At 43.9% G+C, this 27072-nt stretch overlaps 1 protein-coding gene across 1 annotated transcript; it reads right to left on the reverse strand.

Moving 5' to 3' along the window:
- Positions 1-18: 18 nt before the first annotated feature.
- On the reverse strand, positions 19-21298 carry LOC121576582 (endosome/lysosome-associated apoptosis and autophagy regulator family member 2). Its single transcript, XM_041889825.2, has 23 exons — positions 21210-21298; positions 20958-21038; positions 14808-14928; positions 7867-8056; positions 7618-7765; positions 7363-7452; positions 6979-7084; positions 6744-6896; positions 6488-6576; positions 6094-6274; positions 5803-5931; positions 5405-5495; positions 4118-4205; positions 3798-3935; positions 3275-3538; positions 2959-3132; positions 2681-2867; positions 2489-2585; positions 2223-2324; positions 1680-1806; positions 1371-1549; positions 1092-1266; positions 19-934 (listed from the first exon to the last, which is right to left on the reverse strand). Exons 1-23 carry the CDS (start codon positions 21255-21257, stop codon positions 866-868), a joined length of 3027 nt encoding a protein of 1008 aa, XP_041745759.1. The 5' UTR covers positions 21258-21298; the 3' UTR covers positions 19-865.
- Between the last annotated feature and the right edge of the window lie 5774 nt (positions 21299-27072).

Raw genomic sequence — 27072 nt, forward strand, 5'->3', positions numbered from 1 at the left:
TCGGAAGCAAGGGACAGATTGAAAGTGTACACAAATACAATATAGTTTATTTCACTTTAAATAACAGAAAGGCAGTCAGCATCATATTGTATCATTACATGGATAATGTAACATCACCACTCCTGATTGGACTAAGAGAGGCTGAAGGACACTCCACCATCACCATGGTAACCCAAAGCCTACAGACAGAACAAATGGGTAACGGGTGGTGCAGGTCAGACTAAGATGAGACTGTACTAGGGTGTGTGTGTGTGTGTGTGTGTGTGTGTGTGTGTGTGTTGGGTATTTAGGGCTATGTGTGCACTTCTGTAGATCTCAAAGGATTGGACACGTGCCAACATGCATAAATCCCACCCAGCCTTTCAGAGGGCACTTTGGAACACCATGTCTTTCCTCTTATCCAGATTATTGAGAAAGAGCCTAAGGGTTGATGTGAGGTTGGTCTCAGAGGACAAATCACCTGAGGGAAAACAACATGGCCCCCAAAGCTACCTGACAACAGAGTGACGGAAAAAAACAGCACAAAAAACATCCCACATAAAAGGTCCTCTTTTTTTACCTAAGCAGACCCGACACACCACACATATACCCCACCATACACACCCTTTAAAAATCACACCGCCCATATGCCAGCAATCCACCCATACACACCCTTCCAGGGATAAGGCCAGATGGGTATAATGTCCTTTCACATGTGTTTGTGTCGGTGAGCATGCATTCTGGGTGTGTGTACTCTGCATGTGTCTATGTATGTTCTGGGTGTGTGTGTGTGTGTGTATTAAGGGTTCAAACCCTCAACATGGGAGATATGTTGAAGAAGTCTCTCTGGGGGTTGGTCTCTCTCCTTGTTCTCTTTCATCTTTCTTCACCCCCACACCAACCCGTTTGACTGTGAGGAGTTCAACTGGACATTTTCATAGCTTCTTCTGTTTCCCTGTGGATGAAATACACAGACACACATTAGTCCATGGGAGAAACAGATTCTGCACACACACACACACACACACACACACCATGCGTGCACACACACCCACACATGTAGGTAATGTAGTTTGATTTCTGCATAGCTGCATAGTGGATCTGACTCTTACCCTAGATGCGATGGCTTTGAGTTTGCGTATCAGGGATGTTTTTTTGGAGTAGACCACCTCGTCCTCCATCTCTCCCTCGTTCTCCTCTCCCTCCATCACGGCACAGCTGTCCGCCCCCGGCAGTTCACACTCCTTATTGGACGACATCACCAGCTTCGAGTACTTAAACTCCAGCCTACCAGAGTCAGGGGTAGGCGGGACTTAGAAAAATCACCAATCTTCAGTACTACTCTAGTACTTCTTCCAAACATATGTATGTAAGAATGAATGAATTCCTACCTCTTGTTCTTCTTCCAGAAATAGCAGGTGATGGAGAAGAGGAGTGCGGCGGTGAAGGCTCCTATAGTCGCCCCCATCTTTACCAAGAAGTCCATGCTCTCACATGGCCAGATCTTCATCGCTGGGAGGGACACCCCTCCTACACACCGCTTTGGCTCAGTCCACACATACAGAGTGTCCTGGGGAGAGGGACACAGTGAACATGTGTGAGTGTGTAATGCTATGAAAGAGAACATTTTTCTAAAGGATTCAGAGTGAGAGCAGATAGCAGCTCCCTGCAGGGTATCGATTAGTAACACACACACACACCTGTAGTCCTCCCTTGCAGGCTCCCTCTATCTGGTGGTAGTCTGTGGATGTGCACTGAGGACACGCCCCCAAGCTCTCCCACAGGAAGTGGAAGGTACAGCCATCACACGTCCCCGCCGGACACTGACTACAACAGAGAAACATACTGTCACTGTTACTACAATGTACTAATCTAACCTTTACGTTATAAGGACAGTTTCAATTAGATGTAATCTGATCAAATCTGAGTGATAAATCCATGTGTGTTCTCAGCTTCCCGTATTCCCCCAGCATGCAGCATGAAGCTCCATCACACAGAGTTAGATAACTAGCTGCCTTGGAGTAAAAGCAAACAGCTTCTTACTAATTTAACAGTCACAAGAGGATGCAGAGTTTCTGTGAATTCAGCTTGCAGTTCATTTCGAGCTTGGACTTTTTTTGAAGTCTCTCCCTTTACTAGTAATCTCCTTTGAGGCTGCAGTTTCTGAGCAAGACAGAAAGAGGAAAAGAGACAGAAAGAGAGAGAGGGGCAAGAAGAGAGGAAAGGAGGCAGATAGACAGTACCTGGGTACTGTGAGTTCTCCTTGTGTGCTTCTATCCGGGTTACAGCGAAGCGTCACCACCACATTACGACCTTTATCACATGACGAGGTCACCTCCAGAGAACTATCCAATAGAAACACAACATTTGGTGAAAAAACAACAGGGTACTACTGATTAAGAGCAACTAAAAACTACCCCAAACCTTTAGTTGAGCCCCAAAAACACTATTCACAGAAGTAGTTATGATTTAGAATTTGTGTTTTAGGATGTAGAAAACTTAAAGCTACCGGTAGAAGAAGTTGACGTCAGGGACTTTGTTGGTGGTCTGTGGGAACAGGTCTGGTCTTGCCTTGACTCCATCCAGAGTCAAGGCCACTGTCGCTCCTACACACATCCATCAATAAATTAATGCCTACTATACACCAGCGCCAACGATCGGCATCAGGTTACAAGGAAAATGTGTGTGTGTGTGTACTCACCCAGGAAGGTGTCTGCTAGGCTGATGGACTGAGAGGATAGTGCTGTGTGGAAGCCCTGCCCACTGGAGGGGATAATGGTTGATTGACAGACTAAAGTCTCCACCGCATTGGCTGGTTCCCCTGTGTCTTTCTGAGAATCGGCGCTGGATAGGTCAGTCACGTTGTCTGTACACACAGCCCTTCTACCCTGAGAATTTGAAGCTCAATTCAGGATCACAATGTAATTGTAGGTTGCAAATATTGTTAATCAGTGTGTGTGTGCGTGTGTGTGCGTGTACCTCTCCTCCACAGAGGCTGATGTTGAAGATGTGGTAGTATTTGGTTCCTTTGGAGGTAAAACTGGGTCCGTTCATTAACGTTCCAACAGAGCCCAGAGAACTGTAGTCAAAACTCAGAGACACGTTGTTCTCAGAGTAGGAGAACACACAGTCACTGTAGCACATGCTGTGCTCCTGTAAAAACACAAACATTCAGTTGTGCCCTGGGGGAATCAACAATGGACACACACTTTTATTGACCAACCTTGACACACACAAACACACGCTTGCTGTGACACAGATATCAACAAAACACTCATAACACACACACACACACCTTGTTACTCTTGCTGGAAGGTCCACAGGGTTTGCAGGCCTCTGGCCCCAGGGTGCTGTGTGAGGTAAGGTGTGTGTTGGGGGGGCACTCGGTGCACTGGCTGGTGTGTGTGTGTATGTAGTGTCCTGGAGGGCAGGGCACACACAGCGAGCCGGAGGGCTGGGAGAGGAGGGCACAGGCCCGACACTTTGACGACACACCGTCTACAGCATTACTCACTGAGATGGAGTAGATACGTGCCACGTTGTTCACATTCTGACGCACCTGGGGGAGGGGGGGGGGGGGATTTGGAGAGAGAGAGAGAGAGAGAGAGAGAGAGAGAGAGAGAGAGAGAGAGAGAGAGAGAGAGAGAGAGAGAGAGAGAAAGAGAGAGAGAGAGAAAGAGAGAGAAAGAAAAAGAAAGATGAAAGTAGGAAGAGTGAGAAAATGCACTACTAGTATATGATTGTGTCTGTATACATTAGTGCAGTATCCAATTTTGTATACAGTGTGTGTGTGCGAGCCTGCGCGTGTGTGTACTTACGTCAGAGGCCTGGTTGGTCCTCTGGAAGGCCCAGGTGTATGACATAGATGCGTTCTTGGTCATGATGTGTGTGTAGGACTGTCTGACCTTACTGCCCTCCCATGACGCCACCACCCTCGTACTCTTCCTGTTTACATCCTACACAGAGTGATGTAATTTCCTTTACACAGTTCAAAAGTAGTGTGCACATCTCCAACTATTTCCCAGATGCCAATTACAAAATTCATTAAAGGAATAGAAATACCCACACACTTTTCTAGATGCTCTCGTATACTTTTTGCATTGAGTGTGGATTTTTCTTTATCCTGTGTTGTTCTCACCATCATAAAGTACAGCTCACAGTCAGCTGAACACACCATCTCAAACTCAAAGCTGATACGTCCAAACTCTGTCCCTGATGTAGGAGGCCTGAGGACACGGACACACACACACACACATTAAGAGAGAGATAGAAGGAGAGGGGAAGAGAGAGAGCGAGGGACAGAGTAGTGTTGCACAGTATACCGGTGCCACGGTAATATCACGATACCAAAACGTCATCATACTTATGATAACAACATTTTAGGATACAGTAGTACCGTTTCATATGATACTACCAAATTATTCGGACCTACCAATTTAAAGAACTTGCTGGCGCCTGTTATAAAATTTTTATAAAGCCAGTAAAAATTAATTCAGTAAAACATTTTAAGCAACAGCGCCGGTCCAGTAACGTCCACTTCACTTTCACACGCATATTACATGTGGCAGCTGTAATCAGCCAGCCACATCCCCTACCAGCCATCGCATTCAGGTTCTCTGCGTCCACTCTTCTATTGCTCCAGCAGTTTTAAAAATATAATTTAGCCATGATGGCGAGTGGGGATGCAGTCCCTGATGAGTCAACTGTTGTTAAATTTGTACATTTGATACATTGGAGCAGTGCACAGAGCGAGCAAAGTTATAACCAAGAGCACAGGCCAGTCTCAGTAGACTTTGGAGTTCGCTGTCACGCAGCATGCTTGCAGCTTTACAGAAAAGAAAACAGCTCGTCTCTAGGCCAAACCATTAAAAAAATATGATCCATATTACCGGAGCTACCTTTCGATCACATTTTATATAATTTCACAAACCTTGTCGCGGTCCATTTTAAACTAATCCCAGGGCGTTAATTATTGGTTTGATAAATTATTGGTTTGTGTTAACTGAAGAGTAAGATGGTTTCATGCAGTGTTTTCCCCTTACTTCCACAATGACATGCAGATCATTATGCATTTATATTATTTCCTCCCATTCTTCCAGCCAAATCACAGGTAAGCCTTTGCAAATCAGCCATTCTATGCAGTATTCTATTATACAGTGAACAGTGTGAAGTTAAATTCAATGTGTTACATTGCGTAAAAGTGTGAATATTAGTGACAGGTTTTTGAGTAGTACATGCACAGAACGTTTAGAAAACAGGAACAAGCGTCCGGGGAACGAGGCGAACAAGACGCTAAGCCATTCAGAATTATTTTTCCTGTGGTATCGTGATATTACTTGGTATCGTGATACTTGGCCTGGTATCATTAGTAAAATGTTGGTATCGTGACAATAAGACAGAGACAGATTGAGATGATTGGACTCACTTGAAACCAGGTACATGGAGGTTGAGGATGAGGTAGTCGTTATCAGAGCCCCCTGCTCCACTGCGGATATGATCCCCCGCCACCTCCCAACCTGACGGAGAGACACGTCAGAACACACACACACACGACACGCACACATACCAGGGTCTTCCCTGACTATTTAACTCAAATGTGGCCTGTGGCCCCTCTATGCATTATGCGGAAGTGCCTAAGGCAGGGGTACACAACCCTCCTCCTGGAGAGCTACCCTCTCTTTATTCTCATCCTGCTGTAATAGCCAGCCTACCTAGCAGTTTTCCAGAAGGAGGGTTGGCCACCCCATAGCCTAAGGGGAACATGTCAAAAACAGCAAAGCGCAACAACACCCTCTAGGCCTCAGAGAGAGCAGCTGCACCCACCGTTCATGCCGTCACACTTGGAGTTTCCCACATTGAAGCAGGATGTCTTCATGCTTGCTGGAAGGACGTTCCACCACTTGTACTGATAACCTACAGCAGGCTCAGTACCAGCAGGACACGACTCACATGCTGGGAGAGAGGTAGAGAATCGTAAAAGAAGAGGGAGAGAAATAGAGATCATAACGTAGGAAAGCAAACGTAAATAAAAACCAGATCCCATTAGGCAATACAGAAAGAGGAGGACAAGAGAGATAGAAGAGGACATGGGAGAAAGGGGTATTTTGTCGTCACCTTTGACCCCATCAGAGAATGTCCCGGGGGGGCAGGGAGAGCACGTAGCTGTGTCATTGTTATAGAAACCGGGGTTGCAGGGGGGGCAGGCCTCACGGTCACCAGAGGGGGGCAGTGTTTCAGCCCCGGGCACGCCCACCAGACAGATCTGAGGCTCCACCCACCTGTAGGTCACCTGCGTCTGAAACCACACACACAGAGACAACATGGAGGATGACGAAACTGTAACCATACAGAGAGCCAACATGGAGGACAGACAGTGAATTGTAGGGATACCGGAGCTAGAATGGCTAACCCCTCCATGGGCACTTGTGTAGATCAAAAAGGATGAAATAGGTGTAAGCAATCGGGCGATAATGGATGTGGTATTGGGAGGGTGAGTTGGTTTTCTCACCTTGCCCTCAAGGTCACATGGGGTGTGGATCTGAAAGTAATCCTTCTTGGAGCATGGTGGTCTCGCTTTGCACTCAGCTGACCCCTCCGCTGGAAGAGAGGGGGGTACAGTGAAAGAGGGAGAGATGTTTAAAAGATAAAGAACCGTAATATAACCAATAAGCTGTTCAAACTCATGTTTTAACTCTAAAAACAGAAGTTGTGTATAGGTGTCTGCACCTAGACTTGTCAGCATGCTTATATTTGTGTGAGCCTACGTGCATAGAGTGTGGTGGTGTTGCAGGGGGTACAGGAGCTGGCTCCGTGGCCAGAGTGGGTGTCTCTGGGACAGGGCTGACATGAGGAAGAGCCTGGGGTTTGACTGAACGTCCCTGGTTTACACGGGAAACACTCAGATGCATACGCCACTCCTAAAGAGAGAAAATAACACTTAAGGACAGAGGGGAACTGACATGAACAACTACAATAATGACAAACACACGGTGGTCCTACCCTCTATGTGGACGTTCTTCAGCAGAACAGGTTTGACTACTTTAGCTCCCATCAGGACCCCTGCTGTCCTCCAGTACAAGATGTTAGTGCCAGAATTCAGATTCACCTTGAACACACACAGTAGAGACCTGGGTTTAGAATGCCCATCTACACAGATACGAGCTGAAAGCATCCCAATACTTGACACTAGAGGGTGCTGTAGCCTCAGAGGCTGTCTAACCCTTTAGACCTTAGACACACATGATTCAATGAATCAAGGGCTTGGTGATTAGTTGACTAGTGAAATCAGATGCGCTAATGCTGGGCTAAAACAAAAGCTTGCACTCAATTTGGGTCTTGAGGACCATGACTTAGAACTTAATTACAAACAAACACAGCTCTTACAGTGTGTTTGGCCCACTCCCCGTGACTGGTGAGCTTGAGCCACTTCTTATCAGCAGTCTGGTCCATCTCCTGACACTGGTCATTCTGGACCTGCCAACCAATCAGAACATCAAACAATCAATCAATATATAAAATAGTTAATATCACTTCAGCATATTTATAGCGCTACTTGGTCAAGAAGGTACTGCAGAGAAGAATTTACTCTCACTAACTAGAAGATATCATAGAAATGAGAGAATGAAGTAGAAGACTCACAAAGAACACGAAGAAGAGGTTACCGTCTGGGTACTGGTAGTCAAAGGAGACTGATCCCGGTTTCTTCAGATGGACAGCATAGATCAGAGAGACAGTACACTCATCTCTGTTAGACTCCAGGTAACTACCCTGGGGGAACCACGACGAACTGGACACACACACAGCAGAGATTGATGAGATGTATGTGAGAACTGCAACGACACTATGATTTAAAAATCATAACAAGCTAAACCCCTCCTCTTCCCACACCTGTTGCAGGCAGTGCTGTCGTCTCCATGGGGACCATTGTCGAGGTAAGTTGCTAGGGAGCTGAACCCGGTGGGGATGGTTTCCCAGTCATCAAAGCGAATGCCGCTACCCAGAGAGTAGGTACCTGCTGCACACTGAGTACACTCCTGAGCAGACATCTCCAGAAACTCCCCCGCCTCACAGGAAAATGCTGGGGGAAAGAGAGGGGAAAGAGAAGGGGAGAAAGAGCAAAGGAAACATTACTGGGTGCACAACTAAGTGGGCACCTCCATAAGGCTAGAGGGAGTTCCGACTATAGTTCTTACACCTGTCCATTTCTCTTACTTCCATAAGGGGGAGTGAACCAGTGGACATTTCATGGAAACACACACACACACACACACACACACACACACACACACACACACACACACACACACACACACACACACACACACACACACACACACACACACACACACACACACACACACACACACACACACACACACACACACACACACACACACACACACACACACACACACACACACACACACACACACACACACACACACACACACACGTGTGTGTGTGTATGTATATATATATACACACAGTGAGGGAAAAAAGTATTTGATCCCCTGCTGATTTTGTAAGTTTGCCCACTGACAAAGAAATGATCAGTCTATAATTTTAATGGTAGGTTTATTTGAACAGTGAGAGACAGAATAACAACAAATAAATCCAGAAAAATGCATGTCAAAATGTTATAAATTGATTTGCATTTTAATGAGGGAAATAAGTATTTGACCCCCCTCTCAATCAGAAAGGTTTCTGGCTCCCAGGTGTCTTTTATACAGGTAACAAACTGAGATTAGGAGCACACTCTTAAAGGGAGTGCTCCTAATCTCAGTTTGTTACCTGTATAAAAGGCACCTGTCCACAGAAGCAATCAATCAGATTCCAAACTCTCCTCCATGGCCAAGACCAAATAGCACTCCAAGGATGTCAGGGACAAGATTGTAGACCTACACAAGGCTGGAATGGGCTACAAGACCATCGCCAAGCAGCTTGGTGAGAAGGTGACAACAGTTGGTGCAAGTATTCGCAAATGGACGAAACACAAAATAACTGTCAATCTCCCTCGGCCTGGGGCTCCATGCAAGATCTCACCTTGTGGAGTTGCAATGATCATGAGAAAGGTGAGGAATCAGCCCAGAACTACACGGGAGGATCTTGTCAATGATCTCAAGGCAGCTGGGACCATAGTCACCAAGAAAACAATTGGTAACACACTACGCCGTGAAGGACTGAAATCCTGCAGCGCCCGCAAGGTCCCCCTGCTCAAGAAAGCACATATACAGGGCCGTCTGAAGTTTGCCAATGAACATCTGAATGATTCAGAGGAGAACTGGGTGAAAGTGTTGTGGTCAGATGAGACCAAAATTGAGCTCTTTGGCATCAACTCAACTCGCCGTGTTTGGAGGAGGAGGAATGCTGCCTATGACCCCAAGAACACATCCCCACCGTCAAACACGGAGGTGGAAACATTATGCTTTGGGGGTGTTTTTTTGCTAAGGGGACAGGACAACTTCGTCGCATCAAAGGGACGATGGACGGGGCCATGTACCGTCAAATCTTGGGTGAGAACCTCCTTCCCTCAGCCAGGGCATTGAAAATGGGTCGTGGATGGGTATTCCAGCATGACAATGACCCAAAACACACGGCCAAAGCAACAAAGGAGTGGCTCAAGAAGAAGCACATTAAGGTCCTGGAGTGGCCTAGCCAGTCTTCAGACCTTAATCCCATAGAAAATCTGTGGAGGGAGCTGAAGGTTTGAGTTGCCAAACGTCAGGCTCGAAACCTTAATGACTTGGAGAAGATCTGCAAAGAGGAGTGGGACAAAATCCCTCCTGAGATGTGTGCAAACCTGGTGGCCAACTACAAGAAACATCTGACCTCTGTGATTGCCAACAAGGGTTTTGCCACCAAGTACCAAGTCATGTTTTGCAGAGGGGTCAAATACTTATTTCCCTCATTAAAATGCAAATCAATTCATAACATTTTTGACATGCGTTTTTCTGGATTTTTTTGTTGTTATTCTGTCTCTCACTGTTCAAATAAACCTACCATTAAAATTATAGACTGATCATGTCTTTGTCAGTGGGCAAACGTACAAAATCAGCAGGGGATCAAATACTTTTTCCCCTCACTGTATTTCCCACCATAAAGCATGGAGGAGGAGGTGTTATGGTGTGGGGGTGCTTTGCTGGTGACACTGTCTGTGATTTATTTAGAATTCAAGGCACACTTATCCAGCATTGGCTACCACAGTATTCTGCAGTGATACGCCATCCCATCTGGTTTGGGCTTAGTGGGACTATCATTTGTTTTTCAACACGACAATGACCCAACATACATCCAGGCTGTGTAAGGGCTATTTGACCAAGAAGGAGAGTGATGGAGTGCTGCATCAGATGGTCTGGCCTCCACAATCCCCCGACCTCAACCCAATTGAGATGGTTTGGGATGAGTTGAATGGCAGAGTGAAGGAAAAGCGGCAACAAGTGCTCAGTATATCTGGGAAATCCTTCAAGACTGTTGGAAAAGCATTCCAGGTGAAGCTGGTTGAGAGAATGCCAAGAGTGTGCAAAGCTGTCATCAAGGCAAAGGGTGGCTATTTGAATATATTTTGATTTGTTTAACACTTTTTTGGTTACTACATGATTCCATATGTGTTATTTCATAGTTTTGATGTCTTCACTATTATTCTACAATGTAGAAAATAGTAAAAAATTAAGAAAAACTCTTGAATGAGTAGGTGTGTCCAAACTTTTGACTGGTACTGTATATTTTATTTTGGCATTAATACGTGTCACATTAAAGTTTGCAAACAATGTAAAAAACTAATAATAATTAAGTTAATAAAGCTGCATACAAACATGGTCTCTTTTTTGCTTTCTTGAGTAAGGCTAGCTCTGTGCTTTCTGTGGTGGTGGGGCAGCCAGCGAAAAATACAGAGCGTAGGGGTTGGTCATTTTCTCTAGTTGCGCCGTGATTGGCTCAGTGTTCTGTCACTCATGGGGAGAGCAAGAAAATTCAAGCCCCTTGGGTGCTGTCATAGAGTTACATTAGAAGTGCCCATCCAAGAATGCTCAAGGTCATTTGTCACAGATAAAATGACGTAAAATGACGTTATATCTACTGTAGCTTTGATTGGACTGATCATGTCAACATCATACTTTCAAAATCTTAGCTAGTAAGCTAGACAAGCAGTCATCATCATTAATCACGTCAACAATCTACTGGCAAATCCTTTTCAATCCTTGTCATATGAAGAGAAATTATAGTTAAAACGTAGCGGTGCTCATCGGCCATTGGACATAAACATTACACAGTAAGTTGGAAATCACAAATTCAACCATGAGTGGTTTGGAAGGAATCAGTGGCTAACTGCAACCATTGCAAAGCAATCACTAGCCTGCTATTCAGCGGAGTGGGTGTGTGGTCCAAGTCTGGGTTCAAGGTTCTATTTTCCAAGCTTAAAAAGGATAAACATTCAACACCATCGGCCAGAAATGGCCAAATACATTGCCCATGCTGTCAATCCAGCATGACTTCTGCCGCGTTCAAAACAACTGGAAACTCTGAACTGGGAAATATCAGACTTCAGTGAGTTCAAGACAACTGGGAACTCAGGCCTCTTTTTTTGTTGTTGGGGTTCCCAGTTGTCTTGAAAACTTGAACAGGAAGGTGGCGCGGCAGTCCTTGTGGGCAAATTTTGACGTCAAAGTCTGGCATTCTCTGACAATGTTTGATGACAAAATTTGCCCACAAGGACCGCCGCACCACCTTCCTGTTCAAGTGAGGACAGCACAACAAGGTCCAGAAATGTATTGTATGCTGCTGCGTAAATGATGTAATATGCCAGGGAGATATGTATACTGTAGCTAAGAATGTAATACTAAGTGTATGTTGTGTAGGAAGCTGTTAGTAGCCCATGTGGCTGACCCTAATAATTTGTTCCCTTTCCCCCTCACAACTTAGCCTACTGTTCTGACTTGGTGGTGCTCAGAACAGCCTATAGCCTGTTTTAGAGAAATGTAATCATCGAATATTGTAAGATTTTATATGCCCCCTTTATCTGTCCTACGGTTCTGACTTGGTGTACAGCGTGAATACTGTAAGAATGAATTCTGTCGCTGTACATTTCAAAACTGCTGAACAAATAGCTATATTGACTACGTCCGTCCTAGCTCGCTCATTAATGTCTTAATCAAAATTACGGATTGCCTCTTATCCGCTCGTCGTCCCCTTATGCCATAGTTTGTACATCTCATTTGTCAGTAGAACCACATTTGTTTAAGCAAGTCAGCCATCAGCTATGTTTTTTTTTAAAGGCAGTAAATGAGGCAGAATGAACTGTTTCGCTGCCAGACAAGGCTCCACTGATAGCCAGGTGTAGCTGTGGTAAGGACTCATTCCAAGGTGCTGAAAAGAAAGCTGTGCTGTTGGGACAGCTTTATGTAGGCCCTAACAGTTTGTGGGCACCATTTGTCACCGTTATAGCGCAATTAATGTATTGTTTAGTGTTGTGTAGTGGCTTTGCTGGCATGCATAAAAAAAAAATGGATGTTTGCCCCACCAAGATTTACATGCTAAAATCGCCACTGTATACCACCGTTTGGAAGTGTGTCAGAGAGAGAGAGGGGACGTATCAGAGCTTGTTAGAGGTCAGGGATGGTGCAAAACAGGAGATCATAGGCATCATGTCAATAACATTGTATTGGCAAAAAAAAAATGGTAGACCTTCTGTTTACAACAAAGGTAGGGGGAGTAACAAGGTCCATAATTGGGCTGGATACAGCTCAGAGATGTACAACAGCCCTCGGCTGGCTCCCCTGTAACCACGGAAACAAACCTACTAATCCCACATCCTGGTGAAAAGGGCTGTGTGGGTGGGGATGGGGGTGCGTGCGTTGGCGAGGTTGTACAAAGTAGGGGTGTGACGTTTAAACGAAATTGGGATCGTTAAAATCCCTAATTTCATCAAAACTACCACTAACAGGTCGCGATCATTATCATAAAGAGAAAAAATAAAAATAAAAATAAAAATAACGCAACAATGCTATAACATTAGTAGGGGGGAGATGAAATGCAAGCTTTGCAAGGTGGAATTGAGCTACAGTGGCAGTACAGATGCAATACTGAAAAAGGAAGCACCATGAGACCCAACCCCTTGCTGGTGTAACAGTTGTTAAAGTACTTTGTGAATTTCACCAGGTTCATATATTAATATAGCATGTTGATTTGTTATTATGCATGCCTGCATCCTGGGAATAGGGGAGTGTGTACTTACGTTTTGCCCTGCGTGCTCGTGCTCAAATAATTTTTATGCACTATGAGAGGTAGGCACGCTTTTTCTGTCGTCTTCAGAAAAGTTTGATTCCTTTAAGCAACAAAGTCATACACACAGTGTTATGTTCATGAATAATGTTGTATATTTAGAGTTTACTCATAAGTGGATGGTATTGTTAAGATGCAATTGTAATTGTACTTTTTAGGATGATATTAACATTTTGAATTCAACATGGGGTTACTAGCTAGCTAAGGTATTGTATGTGCGAACGATGGCTAGCTCCTCGACTGATCCCAGTCCTTTGTATTGTGTGTCTATGTTGTAGAAAGAGGCGACAATGGGCAGAACATATTTGTGATCTACAAATGTTTTGTCTTTTCTTTTGGATGCAGAGAGAATTCTGATTCATTAGAACAAACTGATCTCCGAAGTCCACGTCTATACTCCCAATCAATCACACACAATGCAGAGCTACAGCAGTGCAGTACAGCACCGGTTACACTGGCAGCAGTGCGATAAGGGACGGACTGAGAAAATCATAACGCTGATTACAGAAATTATTGCAGTTGCTATGCAGCCATTGTCAATGGTAGAGGATGTCGGCTTCAATGTTGCCCTAATGGCATGTCTAGAAACAAACTACAAGAAGCCATGTCAAAAAACGTGATGGCCCGGATGGAGAAATTATTGCTCTGAAAGTACAAAGCGCGAGCTCTCAAACACCATACGTGGCGTTAACAACAGATTGTTGGACATCTATGAACACGCTGTCATACATCACTGCAACGAGCCATCATATTGATGAGAAGTGAGAACATGGAGGAGGAGAGCAGATAATCGTTGCTGAGTGGGTGGGGGGCAGCAGCAAGGTCTGGTAGGGGTTTCCACTAGATAGCACAGCCACAAAGTCAACATTTGCTATATCGTAAAAATGTATGAATAGAAAAACTAGCTTTTTGGTCTTAAACATAACCAAAACAAATTACAAATTCATCCAACAAGTTTGTACAGTCACAAGCTTGATGTAGTCATTGCGCGCTAGGAATACTAAACTTTTGACTAAATAATACACTAAGGGAATTTGTCCAAATACTTATGACACCTTCAAATGGGGGGACTAGATGCATAAAGTGCAATCATTTCTCAACGTTAAAACAGATATGTTTGAACAAATAAAAAGGTGACATTTTGTACTGTCGCCTCATAAAACATTTGATCTCAAATCCAAAATGCTGGAGTAAAGAGCCAAATTAAAAGTTTTAGCTTAACTGTCCAAATAAATATGTAGGGGAGTGTATGTCAATAAAACCTTATCCACAGACATGCATCAGTTAGAGATATTTAGGGAAGCAAAGTCAGCCTCAAGACCCCCGTGAACATTCATAAGTAAACATAGTGAGACCTGTGTGTGTGTGTGTGTGTGTGTGTATGATGCTCTGAGGTTATTGGCCTGTTGTTCAAGCATGAAGCCAGCTCTGCCCTGTGCTATGACTGGAGCAGTGCCAAAGAGTCAATCAGGTCGTTGTGGAATACTGGAGGAAATTCCAACCAGCTGATAAGAGGGTGTGAGAAACATCTCTGACACACACACAGTACTTACTGCACTCTGTCCCTCGTACAGGCTCGGGCAGTCCAATGCAGGATCCATGGCTCTGAGGGATTGCTACTCTCCATCGCGACCCTGTACTGTCACACTCTGTATATTCATAGTAGTAGTCTGTCTGCAACACAAGAGAGCATGGATACGCAGTGAGGGAGAGAAAGAGAGAGGGGTTGAGTGTGTGTGTCTTTGAACAGTATGTGAGAAACAGTGAGATATACAGAGAAAAGACAGACATGGGGACAGAGAGAGGTCAGTAAACACCAAGACCACCAAAGGCCCTGAATTCTCTCTCTTCACCCCCATTCCATCACTATGGATACAGGAAACTAAGACACAGCACACAGTGTGTAAGTGGACGAGATAGAAGTTGTCCCTAAAAACTGATCCTAGGTCAGTATAATGGAGAAGGTAGAAGTTGTCCCTAATCACTGACAACTGTATGTCCAGGCATTGGAATTTGATGGTTCAGTCTTGCTAAAGGTTCTGAGGATTTAAGGTTTTTGAGTTCAAGGTTTGCAATTGTCACTGTGAGAACATTGTTGAAGTGTTATCTCACACACACACAAACATGCTGTGGAGTATGTGGTTCACCATTATGGTTAGGGAAATTGTAGAGAGAGCATGACTCATTTAATCACTATTCTGACCAAAATGCCCCTTGATTTTGCCAAACCAATAATTGCCAAACCATTGAGTGAAATACAACATGCTTTTTGCCATGTCTAAGGAATGTTGACCTTTTAGAAGGACACACACACGTGTCTGGTCACTGTGCTGATGGGGTCATGTTGTGGGCCTCATGGACATGACACATGGCAGATATATGAAGTTGTAGAATCATACCTATGCTTTACAGTAACACCATTGTTTCATCCTCAAAACTGACGCTATTTGTATCCAACAGCAGTACTGGTTTGATGCAAATGAATGAATGCCACATGCACACCAGGTTTCACGATATTGATTTCAAATAATGTATTGACTTATTTATTACCACCTTTCTTAAACTCTCCCCTTCCCCCTCTCTTTCTCTCAGGAATAACTGATAGCTATGTATCACTGAGATTCATTTCAATCAATAATCAGGCCATAAACTTTAATTATCTATTCCTCCATACATTAACTCAACAGAAGTATATATTTTGCATACCTGTCATGTGTTACCTGATAGGAGAAGAAGTCTGTTCCAGGACAAATCTGAACTGATAATGATCTATACCTCAAGCACTGATATATCAGGTTTTTCTCTTATATGGTATCATTCTAAAGACATTCCACTAGACCAGGGACTGCCAACCCTTCTTCTGCAGAGCTACTGGGTGTGCAGGCTTTTGCTCCAGCCCTGCTCCAACACTCCTTATTCTAAGCATCTGCTCATCAGGACATTGATTAGCAGAATCAGATGTGTTCTAAAGGGCAAGGCGAGAGCAAATGCACGCATATTCAGTGGCTCCAGGAGGATGATTGCCCCTAGACTCTACGAATCTGAGAGTGGAAGACTCCTCTCTCGTCTCTATCATGTAGGCTTACTTTTTGTGAACAGTCCAATCACAAGACTATTGAATAAACTTCATTTGAAAGTATTTTACCTGTTGTCTGCTGATTTTGTCCTTATGAAGGAGGTAATCTGAGACAAAATATCCACAGGGAAGCGTTATTAGCCCTACTTTGAGTACGTTGGTCTGTTTTTATTTTCAATACTGATGCAATTTGCACGTGACAAACACTTGCACAATATGGCCGAGCCTAACTGAACCACAGCTGATTGCGAGGAAACATGCGTCGGTCGACTACGTTCGGCTATTGTTGATATATTGTGCATCACGTGCAATGCGTGAAGAGACTGAAAATAAAAGTGACAGAACCTACTGGCGCTGCAAAAAGTTGGGTAAACAACCCTTCACAAGGTTTTCACACACTGTTGCTGGTATTTTGGCCCATTCCTCCATGCAGATCTCCTCTAGAGCAGTGATGTTTTGGGGCTGTCGCTGGGCAACACGGACTTTCAACTCCCTCCAAAGATTGTCTATGGGGTTGAGATCTGGAGACTGGCTAGGCCACTCCAGGACCTTGAAATGCTTCTTACGAAGCCACTCCTTCGTTGCCCGGGCGGTGTGTTTGGGATCATTGTCATGCTGAAAGACCCAGCCACGTTTCATCTTCAATGCCCTTGCTGATGGAAGGAGGTTTTCACTCAAAATCTCACGATACATGGCCCCATTCATTCTTTCCTTTACGCGGATCAGTCGTCCTGGTCCCTTTGCAGAAAAACAGCCCCAAAGCATGATGTTTCCACCCCCATGCTTCACAGTAGGTATGGTGTTCTTTGGATGCAACTCAGCATTCTTTGTCCTCCAAACACGACGAGTTGAGTTTTTACCAAAAAGTTCTATTTTGGTTTCATCTGACCATATGACATTCTCCCAATCCTCTTCTGGATCATCTAAATGCACTCTAGCAAACTTCAGACGGGCCTGGACATGTACTGGCTTAAGCAGGGGGACACGTCTGGCACTGCAGGATTTGAGTCCCTGGCGGCGTAGTGTGTTACTGATGGTAGGCTTTGTTACTTTGGTCCCAGCTCTCTGCAGGTCATTCACTAGGTCCCCCGTGTGGTTCTGGGATTTTTGCTCACCGTTCTTGTGATCATTTTGACCCCACGGGGTGAGATCTTGCGTGGAGCCCCAGATCGAGGGAGATTATCAGTGGTCTTGTATGTCTTCCATTTCCTAATAATTGCTCCCACAGTTGATTTCTTCAAACCAAGCTGCTTACCTATTGCAGATTCAGACTTCCCAGCCTGGTGCAGGTCTACAATTTTGTTTCTGGTGTCCTTTGACAGCTCTTTGGTCTTGGCCATAGTGGAGTTTGGAGTGTGACTGTTTGAGGTTGTGGACAGGTGTCTTTTATACTGATAACAAGTTCAAACAGGTGCCATTAATACAGGTAACGAGTGGAGGACAGAGGAGCCTCTTAAAGAAGAAGTTACAGGTCTGTGAGAGCCAGAAATCTTGCTTGTTTGTAGGTGACCAAATACTTATTTTCCACCATAACTTGCAAATAAATTCATTAAAAATCCTACAATGTGATTTTCTGGATTTTTTTTTCTCAATTTGTCTGTCATAGTTGACGTGTACCTATGATGAAAATTACAGGCCTCTCTCATCTTTTTAAGTGAGAGAACTTGCACAATTGGTGGCTGACTAAATACTTTTTTTCCCCACTGTAAGTGTAAATATAATTTTATTCAACATTCTGGCTTGTAGAGACTATTGTGTCTTTTTTAGGAAGACTTTGGTCAGACTGATAATCCATGGAATAACCATGGTAACAGTCTGATATTTAGACAAGATTGCCCCAGGCTAAATGTAGGCCGGAATACTTGTTTTCTGGTGGTAGAAATGGTAGTCTTGTGGAAGTGCAGAGCACAGATTCCACAATGCCCTGGTTGTTATGTTTGTTCCTTTAAATAATGACAAACCGGGGTGTAGGTTGAACTACTTTTAATAAACTGATACTTCAGCTAGCAATCTCCTTGTGTAGCCATGCAAGCATACTTCAACTTTTCCCCCCTCACATAGCCTGCTGGGTAACGTAGTCTTCATGTTTTTAACACATAACACATCTTCCTTCCTTTAAAAGAAAACTACTTTTTCTCTGTAATTAAACATTTGTTTACTCAACCTGCAAAACATGCAATTTTCAAAACACACATTTCTTTCCCCTTTTCTCTTTCTCAACTAAATGCAGTTTCTGTCCAAAAATACTCTATTGTGGCTCTATTTCTTTTCACATAAACAGAAACATCCAATCCAGGTGCCCCTTTTTAAAAGATTTTTTAAAAGCAATTCTCAATAAGCCTTTCAGGGGCTCTGGCAGTCATTTTTGGTCATTCTGCTGAAGTGCTTCCTGAAGCAGTTGGACAGTGTTCATTGTCAGTCAGGGTGTTCTGACTGAATTGTCCATTGGTAAAGGCATTTGACGCTACAGCAGTATCCTCCTGATGATCCTCAGTACCTTGAGTGAATGGCTGAAGCCTTAGATGCACTCTGTTTTGTCTCAGTTGTGATCCATGCTCTGTTTGGATCTCATAGGATCGCGGTGCAACTTCTCTCTGCACGCACCCAGGTTCCTGTAGTGATGTCTCGGAGTCGTGTATGATCTCCAGGTTTCAGTTCAGTTAAGTGTCTTGCACCTTTATAATGTCACTGTTTTTGTTTGTCTTTCTGTTTTTCCTTTGTGAGTTTGACGTTGTGAGCACCTCTGGGATGGTAGGTTGGTTCTGATGCGACGTCCCATCAACATTTGTGCAGGTGAAAGTCCATTCTGCAGCGGTGCGCTGCGGTAGATCATCATACTTTTAGGAAGTCCTCCTTTCCATCATGTGCCTTTTTCATCAGATCTTTGAACATTTTGACTGAACTTTCTGCTAAGCCGTTGGACCTTGGGTAGTTGGGGCCGGAGGTGTTGTGTCGGAATCCCCAGTCGTTAGCGAATGATCGGAATTCAGAACTGCGGGCCATTGTCCGAGTACAGTTCAGACGCAACCCCATGTCTTGCAAAGACTGATTTCAGGTAGGTGATTACAGCTTTGCTGGAGGTAGTTGGCAGTGTTGCTACTTCAGGGTAGTTTGAGTAGTAGTCGGTAACAACAATGTGACATTTGCCATTGCAGTCAAAAAGGTCAACTCCAACTTTGTAGTAGGGTTGGTTGGGTACTGGATGAGGCATTAGTGGTTCTGCTTGCTGCTTTGGCCTGTAGGCGCTCCATGTTGTTGATGGCTGATGTTTTCCTCGGGTCTGGTTTGACTCCATCCTCTGAAAGTACGTCTCCCACGAAGGTAAGTGTTTTCACACCAAACTCGCATTTGTCCTTGTTTAGTTTCAGGTTGACTTTACGTGTCAGGTCCAGCACTTGTCTCACTCCCGCGTCATGTTCTTCTTTTGTGGACCCCCAGACGATGATGTCGTCCATCATGGTCTCTACTCCTGGAATGTGCTCTAAGATCATGTGAATTGTCTTGAGGTAGACCTCTGGCGCTGAGAGAATCCCATATGGTAGACGAAGAAATCTGTACCTGCCCTCAGGTGTGTTGAATGTGCATAGCCTTGAGCTTGCATCATCTAGCTTCATTTGCCAGAATCCTGATGAGGCATCAAGCTTACTGAACCACTTTGCTCCAGCAAACTGCGACATTATCTCTTCTCTGGTTGGCAACTTGAAATGCTCTCGCTTGATAGCTTTGTTGAGATCTCTCGGGTCTAGACATATCCTGAGATCGCCGTTCTTTTTCACCACAATAACCAGTGAGCTTACCCAATCTGTAGGTTCATCCATTTTTGTGATGACGTCCATCTTTTCCATGCATCCGAGTTCCTCCTTGAGGCGTTGGTTGAACTACTTTTAATAAACTGATACTTCAGCTAGCAATCTCCTTGTGTCACCATGCAAGGCATACTTCACTGGTGAGTCACTGTGACTGGACAGTAAATTGGAGTTTGTGTCCTTCTGAATGTAACATAAGCCAGCCATGTGCTATGGCTCAGAGGTGATGAGTGGAGAGAGCGAGAGAGACGGCGGGAAGGAAAGGCAGCTCCATGCAGGAAACTGATAAGACAAAGTCTCCCCTGAGTGTTGAGACAACACAACCCAGAACACTGCGCACACACACACACCTCTGAAGCCCTTCACCTAACTCAGTCACACATTGCCCTAAGCAGTGCAAGTGTCCTAAGCAACAATTCCACAGAAATCCTACAGGACTACCTGAATGCATGACTGACTGGTGTTTGGAGAAACAGGATGAGTAATTAGTTGTCAAGGAGTGCATCTCCCTCTCTCTAAGCGGTGTGTGTGATTTATATTTAGATAAACATATGGATCTGACCGGAAGTGCAGCGTCATCACTTCATAATCGTATTAGTAATGGTCTGTGGAATAATAACTGTTTAGCATTCATGTTATTCTACACAGTAGAACCCTGACTCACACTCCTCTTCTGACTCTCTATTTGAATGGATAAACTGGTAAATAACACAATCCTGTGTTTTCCACTAACATGCATGTACTATTATTAGCCTACAGAAAATACAGCTACTAAAAATAACTCCGACAACATACATCGGCGTCCTGCCAGTGGATCTCACCTCTGTGCATGGATGTGGTCCCTTCGCCCCGAATGCCTGCCGAAGAGAGAGGAGGAGAGCGGTACCAGCGATAAACCAAGACTGGGAAGGCATAATAGGAATCAGGGAACAGAGCGATGTCAAACAGCTAAATAGGCTAGATTACAGTCATAAAGCAAAGGCCTGATAAACGTTATGCGTGTTTGATATCGCAAATGAATAAAATGCTGTCCGAGTCACGTCTAGGTTGAAGTGGGTTTCCTTTCTCTCTACCTGCGACCGATGGGTTTGAGATTCTGGTTGTCTGTTTGCAATTTGCATCTACCGGTGTTTGACTCGACGGTGACGTCGGTGGTCTGATAAGGGCAGGCTTGAGAGGAGTCGTTGTTACGATAAAACCGCGTTCATGACATGTCGGAAATACGAGCTTCCGAATGGGGAAAATCTATTGAATGGCCCTCCAACTCGTAATTAAAAATGGGGAAACTCTGGTTTCCTCGTGCTGCGACATTTTAATTTGTTTAACTGTAGGCTACTTTTCTCGTTTATGGTTGACGCAGCTTGTTGATAGCACGTGAATGCACACAACTCGTTCTCCAGGTTTATTATTCAAATTTTCTGAGTTTCCGATGTGTCATGAATGCAGCATTACAGTAGTCTTATGATTCTTTATACCTCAGTGAGTCCTACATACAGAGCACAATCAGTGCAGCAGTTTTGTATTTAGATTAATTTGAATATTTACCTAACAATTCGTTATTTTCAATATAACCATAGTTAGCCTACCTGTCCTTGTAGAATCTATGAAAGCTAGCTTTCACATAGGCTGCACTTTCACTGCTAGGGTTCAGAATTGTGGTTTCCTATATTTTGTAACTATTGGCCATTTCACTCAACTGAGCACAAATATTCTAAGTGGTTTACAGTATCCCATGACTTGATATGGAAATGTATAGTCAGGTCTATAATTATTGGCACCCTTTAAATATATGAGCAAAAAAAACTGTAGGCTATAAAATAAATAATACAAATACTGAGCTATATTGTATGCTAAAAAAAATGTCTCAGAGAAAGAATAATAAAGAAATCTTAAATAGATAGGGGTCAAAATTATTGCCACCCCTGTTTCCTCTAGAGCTCGCCAGCTTGTAGTCCTTAAACCCGGAAATGAGTTACCTCTGGTTCGTTCAGCCATCCCTATGGGGAAATGAATGGGGAAAGAACAGTTTTGGGATAAACGCCTAAAATAGGTTAACACAGGCTTAGGAGATCTTATACATTTTGTTCTATGAGATAATATCAGTCAGTTCACATTACCTTTATGAATTATGAAGCCTTTATGTGCTTTTATAAAATAGGTTCATAAAGGCTTCAAAATTCACAAAAAGTGACGTTAGCTAATGAAGATTATCTCATAGAACAAAACGTATAAGATCTCAAAACTGTGTTTATCATAGGCCTTATTTTCGGCATTTGTTCAAAAACCCTACAGAAACGCCATTCATTTCCCCATAGGCTTTCTCCAACGAACCATTGAGGAGTTTGTGCCTACCAAAAGATACCATTACTGTTTCTCTATACCCTAGCACCCTACCCTTGCTAGGATAACGACAATGCCCACTGGGCACAGATTCAGATTCAAAAGTTGGTTGAAAAAAATACGAAATTCCCTTACACTGACTTTTTGCAAATCCAATCAGTTTTCCACGTTGATTCAAGACATCACATAGATTTTTTTGATTGAAATAATGTGGAAACAACTGTTTTTGCCCAGTGGGTGAGGCTTTTTCGAAAATGTTTTATGAGACTGGAGAACATGTAGGGAGGGATCTTTAGACCATTCCTTCATACAGAATGTTTCCAGATCCTTGATATCCTTCATCTGCTCTTATGCACTGCCCTCATCAATTAAATGGAGTTCAGGTCCAGAGACAAACATTTTGATTTTGAGGTCAATTAACAATTTTTTGTGGATTTTGATTAGCGCTTGGGGTTATTGTCTTGCTGGAAGATCCATTTGCGGCCAAGTGTCAGCCTCCTGGCAGAGGCAACCAGGTTTTTGGCTAAAATGTCCTGGTACTTGGTAACGTTCATGATGCTGTTGACCTTAACAAGGGCCCCAGGACCAGTGGTGTCCCGTCTACGGTCGTGGTCAAAAGTTTTGAGAATGACACAAAAATTAATTTTCACAAAGTCTGCTGCCTCAGTTTTGATGATGGCAATTTGCATATACTCCAGAATGTTATGAAGAGTGATCAGATGAATTGCAATTAATTGCAAAGTCCCTCTTTGCCATGAAAATGAACTTAATCCCCCAAAAACATTTCCACTGCATTTCAGCCCTGCCACAAAAGGACCAGCTGACATCATGTCAGTGATTCTCTCATTAACACAGGTGAGAGTGTTGACGAGGACAAGGCTGGAGATCACTCTGTCATGCTGATTGAGTTAGAATAACAGACTGCAAGCTTTAAAAGGAGGGTGGTGCTTGAAATCATTGTTCTTCCTCTGTTAACCATGGTTACCTGCAAGGAAACACGTGCCGTCATCATTGCTTTGCACAAGAAGGGCTTCACAGGCAAGGACATTGCTGCTAGTAAGATTGCACCTAAATCCACCATTTATCGGAACATCAAGAAATTCAAGGAGAGAGGTTCATTTGTTGTGAAGAAGGCTTCAGGGCGCCCAAGAAAGTCCAGCAAGCGCCAGGACCGTCTCCTAAAGTTGATTCAGCTGCAGGATCGGGGCACCACCAGTGCAGAGCTTGCTCAGGAAAGGCAGCAGGCAGGTGTGAGTGCATCTGCACGCACAGTGAGGCAAATCATTTTGGAGGATGGCCTGGTGTCAAGAAGGTCAGCAAAGAAGCCACTTCTCTCCAGGAAAAACATCAGGGACAGACTGATATTCTGCAAAAGGTACAGGGATTGGACTGCTGAGGACTGGGGTAAAGTCATTTTCTCTGATGAATCCCCTTTCCGATTGTTTGGGGCATCCGGAAAAAAGATTGTCCGGAGAAGACAAGGTGAGTGCTACCATCAGTCCTGTGTCATGCCAACAGTAAAGCATCCTGAGACCATTCATGTGTGGGGTTGCTTCTCAGCCAAGGGAGTGGGCTCACTCACAATATTGCCTAAGAACACAGCCATGAGTAAAGAATGATACCAACACATCCTCCGAGAGCAACTTCTCGCAACCATCCAAGAACAGTTTGGTGACGAACAATGCCTTTTCCAGCATGATGGAGCACCTCGCCATAAGGCAAAAGTGATAACTAAGTGGCTCGGGGAACAAAACATCGAAATTTCGTGTCCATGGCCAGGAAACTCCCCAGACCTTAATCCCATTGAGAACTTGTGGTCAATCCTCAAGAGGCGGGTGGACAAACAAAAACCCACAAACTCCAAGCATAGATTATGCAAGAATGGGCTGCCATCAGTCAGGATGTGGCCCAGAAGTTAATTGACAGCATGCCAGAGCGGATTGCAGAGGTCTTGAAAAGGAAGGGTCAACGCTGCAAATATTGACTCTTTGCATAAACTTAATGTAATTGTCAATAAAAGCCTTTGACACTTATGGAATGCTTGTAATTATACTTCAGTATACCATAGTAACATCTGACAAAAATATCTAAAAACACTAAAGCAGCAAACTTTGAAGACCAATACTTGTGTCATTCTCAAAACTTTTGACCACGACAGTACTCCCGCTCCCCCTCTCCGGCGCTCAACGTCGCCGGTCTACTAACCACAGGTCCTGGCAACCCATCATTACGCACACCTGCGCCCCATCATGAGGCACACCTGTACTCCATCACTACCCTGATTACGCCCCCTTTATCAAGCGCTCCCTAGCATCACTCTTAATTGATCTCAGTATTTGTATTTCTTTTATACAGTCTTTTTTGTTCATCTTTACCGAGGGTGCCAATAATTATGGACCTGAATGTATCAGGCAGGTCAACCGTGATACAAGTCAGTATTCGACGTCCATCCATGTCTGAGGACGTCAGGAGATGACATGGAAACTGGCCGGCCACTAGGGGCAACAGTGAGCGCTGTTACCTTTAACTATGTATTGTGAATGGCAGATGGGCGTAAGCGTTTGCCTCTGGTTACAAAGGCTGCATGTTTTTGATGTTGTTATTTTAAGCCTATCCCAAACCTTAACCCTTACCTTAACCATTCGGAGTTAATGCCTAATCTTAAGAATTCTGAGATAATGCCTAAACTTAACCTTGGAACGATACAAAGAAGTAACCAAACACTTCGAATGTGACGTTTGAGAAACATGAATGAACGTCTAATTCTGACGTGAGACTGTGAGAGCTTGTTGCACTGTACAGTTGAAGTCGGAAGTTTACATACACCTTAGCCAAATGCATTTAAACTCAGTTTTTCACAATTCCTGACATTTGATCCTAGTAAAAATTCCCTGTTTGTGGAGTGGTTGTAAAAATGATTTTTAATGACTCCAACCTAAGTGTATGTAAACTTCCGACTTCAACTGTATATGATAACAATGTATTTCAGACAGGACAAGCGCATTTTCTAATATTGACCACTAGAGGTCAGCTATGCTCTAGTCTAGACATATCTCTGGAAGCGACATCATACCAACAGGACTGACTTTAAACTATGACAGTTTTGAATGTCCAGACAGATCATAAGAACAAAAACGGAATCCCATATTCCTCCTCATTCGGTGAATCTTGCCTGAGAACTGAAGACTGGGTAGCTCCCCGAAGTAATGCTTTGGCTTTAGCTCAGTGGGTAACAGTCTTGTGATGCATAGACAATCCGGGTTGTAACCGTGTGTCTGTGTGTCTGTGTGTGTGTGTGTGTGTGAGTCTAAGCCTGCTAGGTAGTGAGTGTAAACTAAAGCTCTGTTTACATCCTCAGACAAAGCAGATCATGCATGTTTAATCTCCAGCGCATTGTTCAATTTGTCCATGTGTAACAATGCCCTGCCACGTAGCTGCTTAACCCAGGGAGGGAGGGGGAGAGAGAGAGAGAGAGAGCGAGAGAGAGGTATACAGAGAGATGTCGAGAGAGAAGGTGAGAGACAGAGTGCAAAGGCATTTTTATGGATCTGCCTATTTCAGTTTGCTTGCAGAGTGTATCATATTTCAGAAAGGTAAACGGATTATTGTTTACACCATGATTTGTCAATACTCCTGCTGAAACAGATGTGTCTGTCAATGAGTCATGGCCTACTTTAGATAATTATTATAATCTATTATAGACCAAACAGGGATACTTCGGGATTTTGAATGAAGGCCTTTATCTATGTCCCCAAAGTCAGATGAACTCATGGATACCATGTTTATGTCTCTGCATCCAGTATAATAATAATAATAATATGCCATTTAGCAGACGCTTTTATCCAAAGCGACTTACAGTCATGCGTGCATACATTTTTTGTGTATGGGTGGTCCCGGGGATCGAACCCACTACCTTGGCGTTACAAGCGCCGTGCTCTACCAGCTGAGCTACAGAGGACCAGTATGAAGGAAGATAGAGGTAGTTGTGTGAGCCAATGCTAACTAGCGCAATGACTGGAAATCTTTGGTATCTACCAGCATGCTAGCAGTTACCATAGATTTCCGGTCATTACGCTAGTTAGCAATTGCATGCAGAGACATAAAAATGGTATCCACAAGTTCATCTGACTCTGGAGAAGTAGATAAAGGGCTTCATTCAAAATCCTGAAGTATCCATTTAACCCAAATGCTCATGTTATTTCATGTACGATGTCCTGTGTATTCTGTGTTGACTGTTGTCTTCTCTGTGAACTATCTTGTGCATCCAGTCTACGTCTTGCTGTATAAGAAGTTAAATGTTTTTGCAATTTGAAATTAAATATGAAGCTAGCTGCCTCACCCCTCATCATTATAAAGAGTAATAAAATATGTATGTGTGACAATAGCGTGGGCTGAATGAGCGACTGATAAACGGATGCTTTATTCGCCTGTATAAATATTAAAGTAGCAGTCAGTCACCCTAGAGCAGTTTACCCTGTATTCTCCTTTCTCTCTTGTTCTGTGGGGAGATATGCGAAGCTCTCTCTCTCCCTCTCTCTCCCTCTCTCTCTCTCACCTGAGGCCTATCAGTTTCAGTGCTGTAACCTGAGCTGTCAC

The sequence above is a fragment of the Coregonus clupeaformis genome, chromosome 11, assembly GCF_020615455.1.
Source record: "Coregonus clupeaformis isolate EN_2021a chromosome 11, ASM2061545v1, whole genome shotgun sequence".
NCBI lineage: Eukaryota > Metazoa > Chordata > Actinopteri > Salmoniformes > Salmonidae > Coregonus > Coregonus clupeaformis.

Bases quoted from the DNA above. Each gene is read 5' to 3' on its own strand.
- LOC121576582 (XM_041889825.2), bottom strand. From the start codon at position 21,257: ATGCAAATTGCAAACAGACAACCAGAATCTCAAACCCATCGGTCGCAG. The intron at 6,897-6,978 runs GTAGGACCACCG...TTCTCTCTTTAG, and splicing joins GAAGAACGTCCACATAGAGG to GAGTGGCGTATGCATCTGAG. The intron at 4,206-5,404 runs GTGAGTCCAATC...CCGTGTCCTCAG, and splicing joins CTCCATGTACCTGGTTTCAA to GCCTCCTACATCAGGGACAG.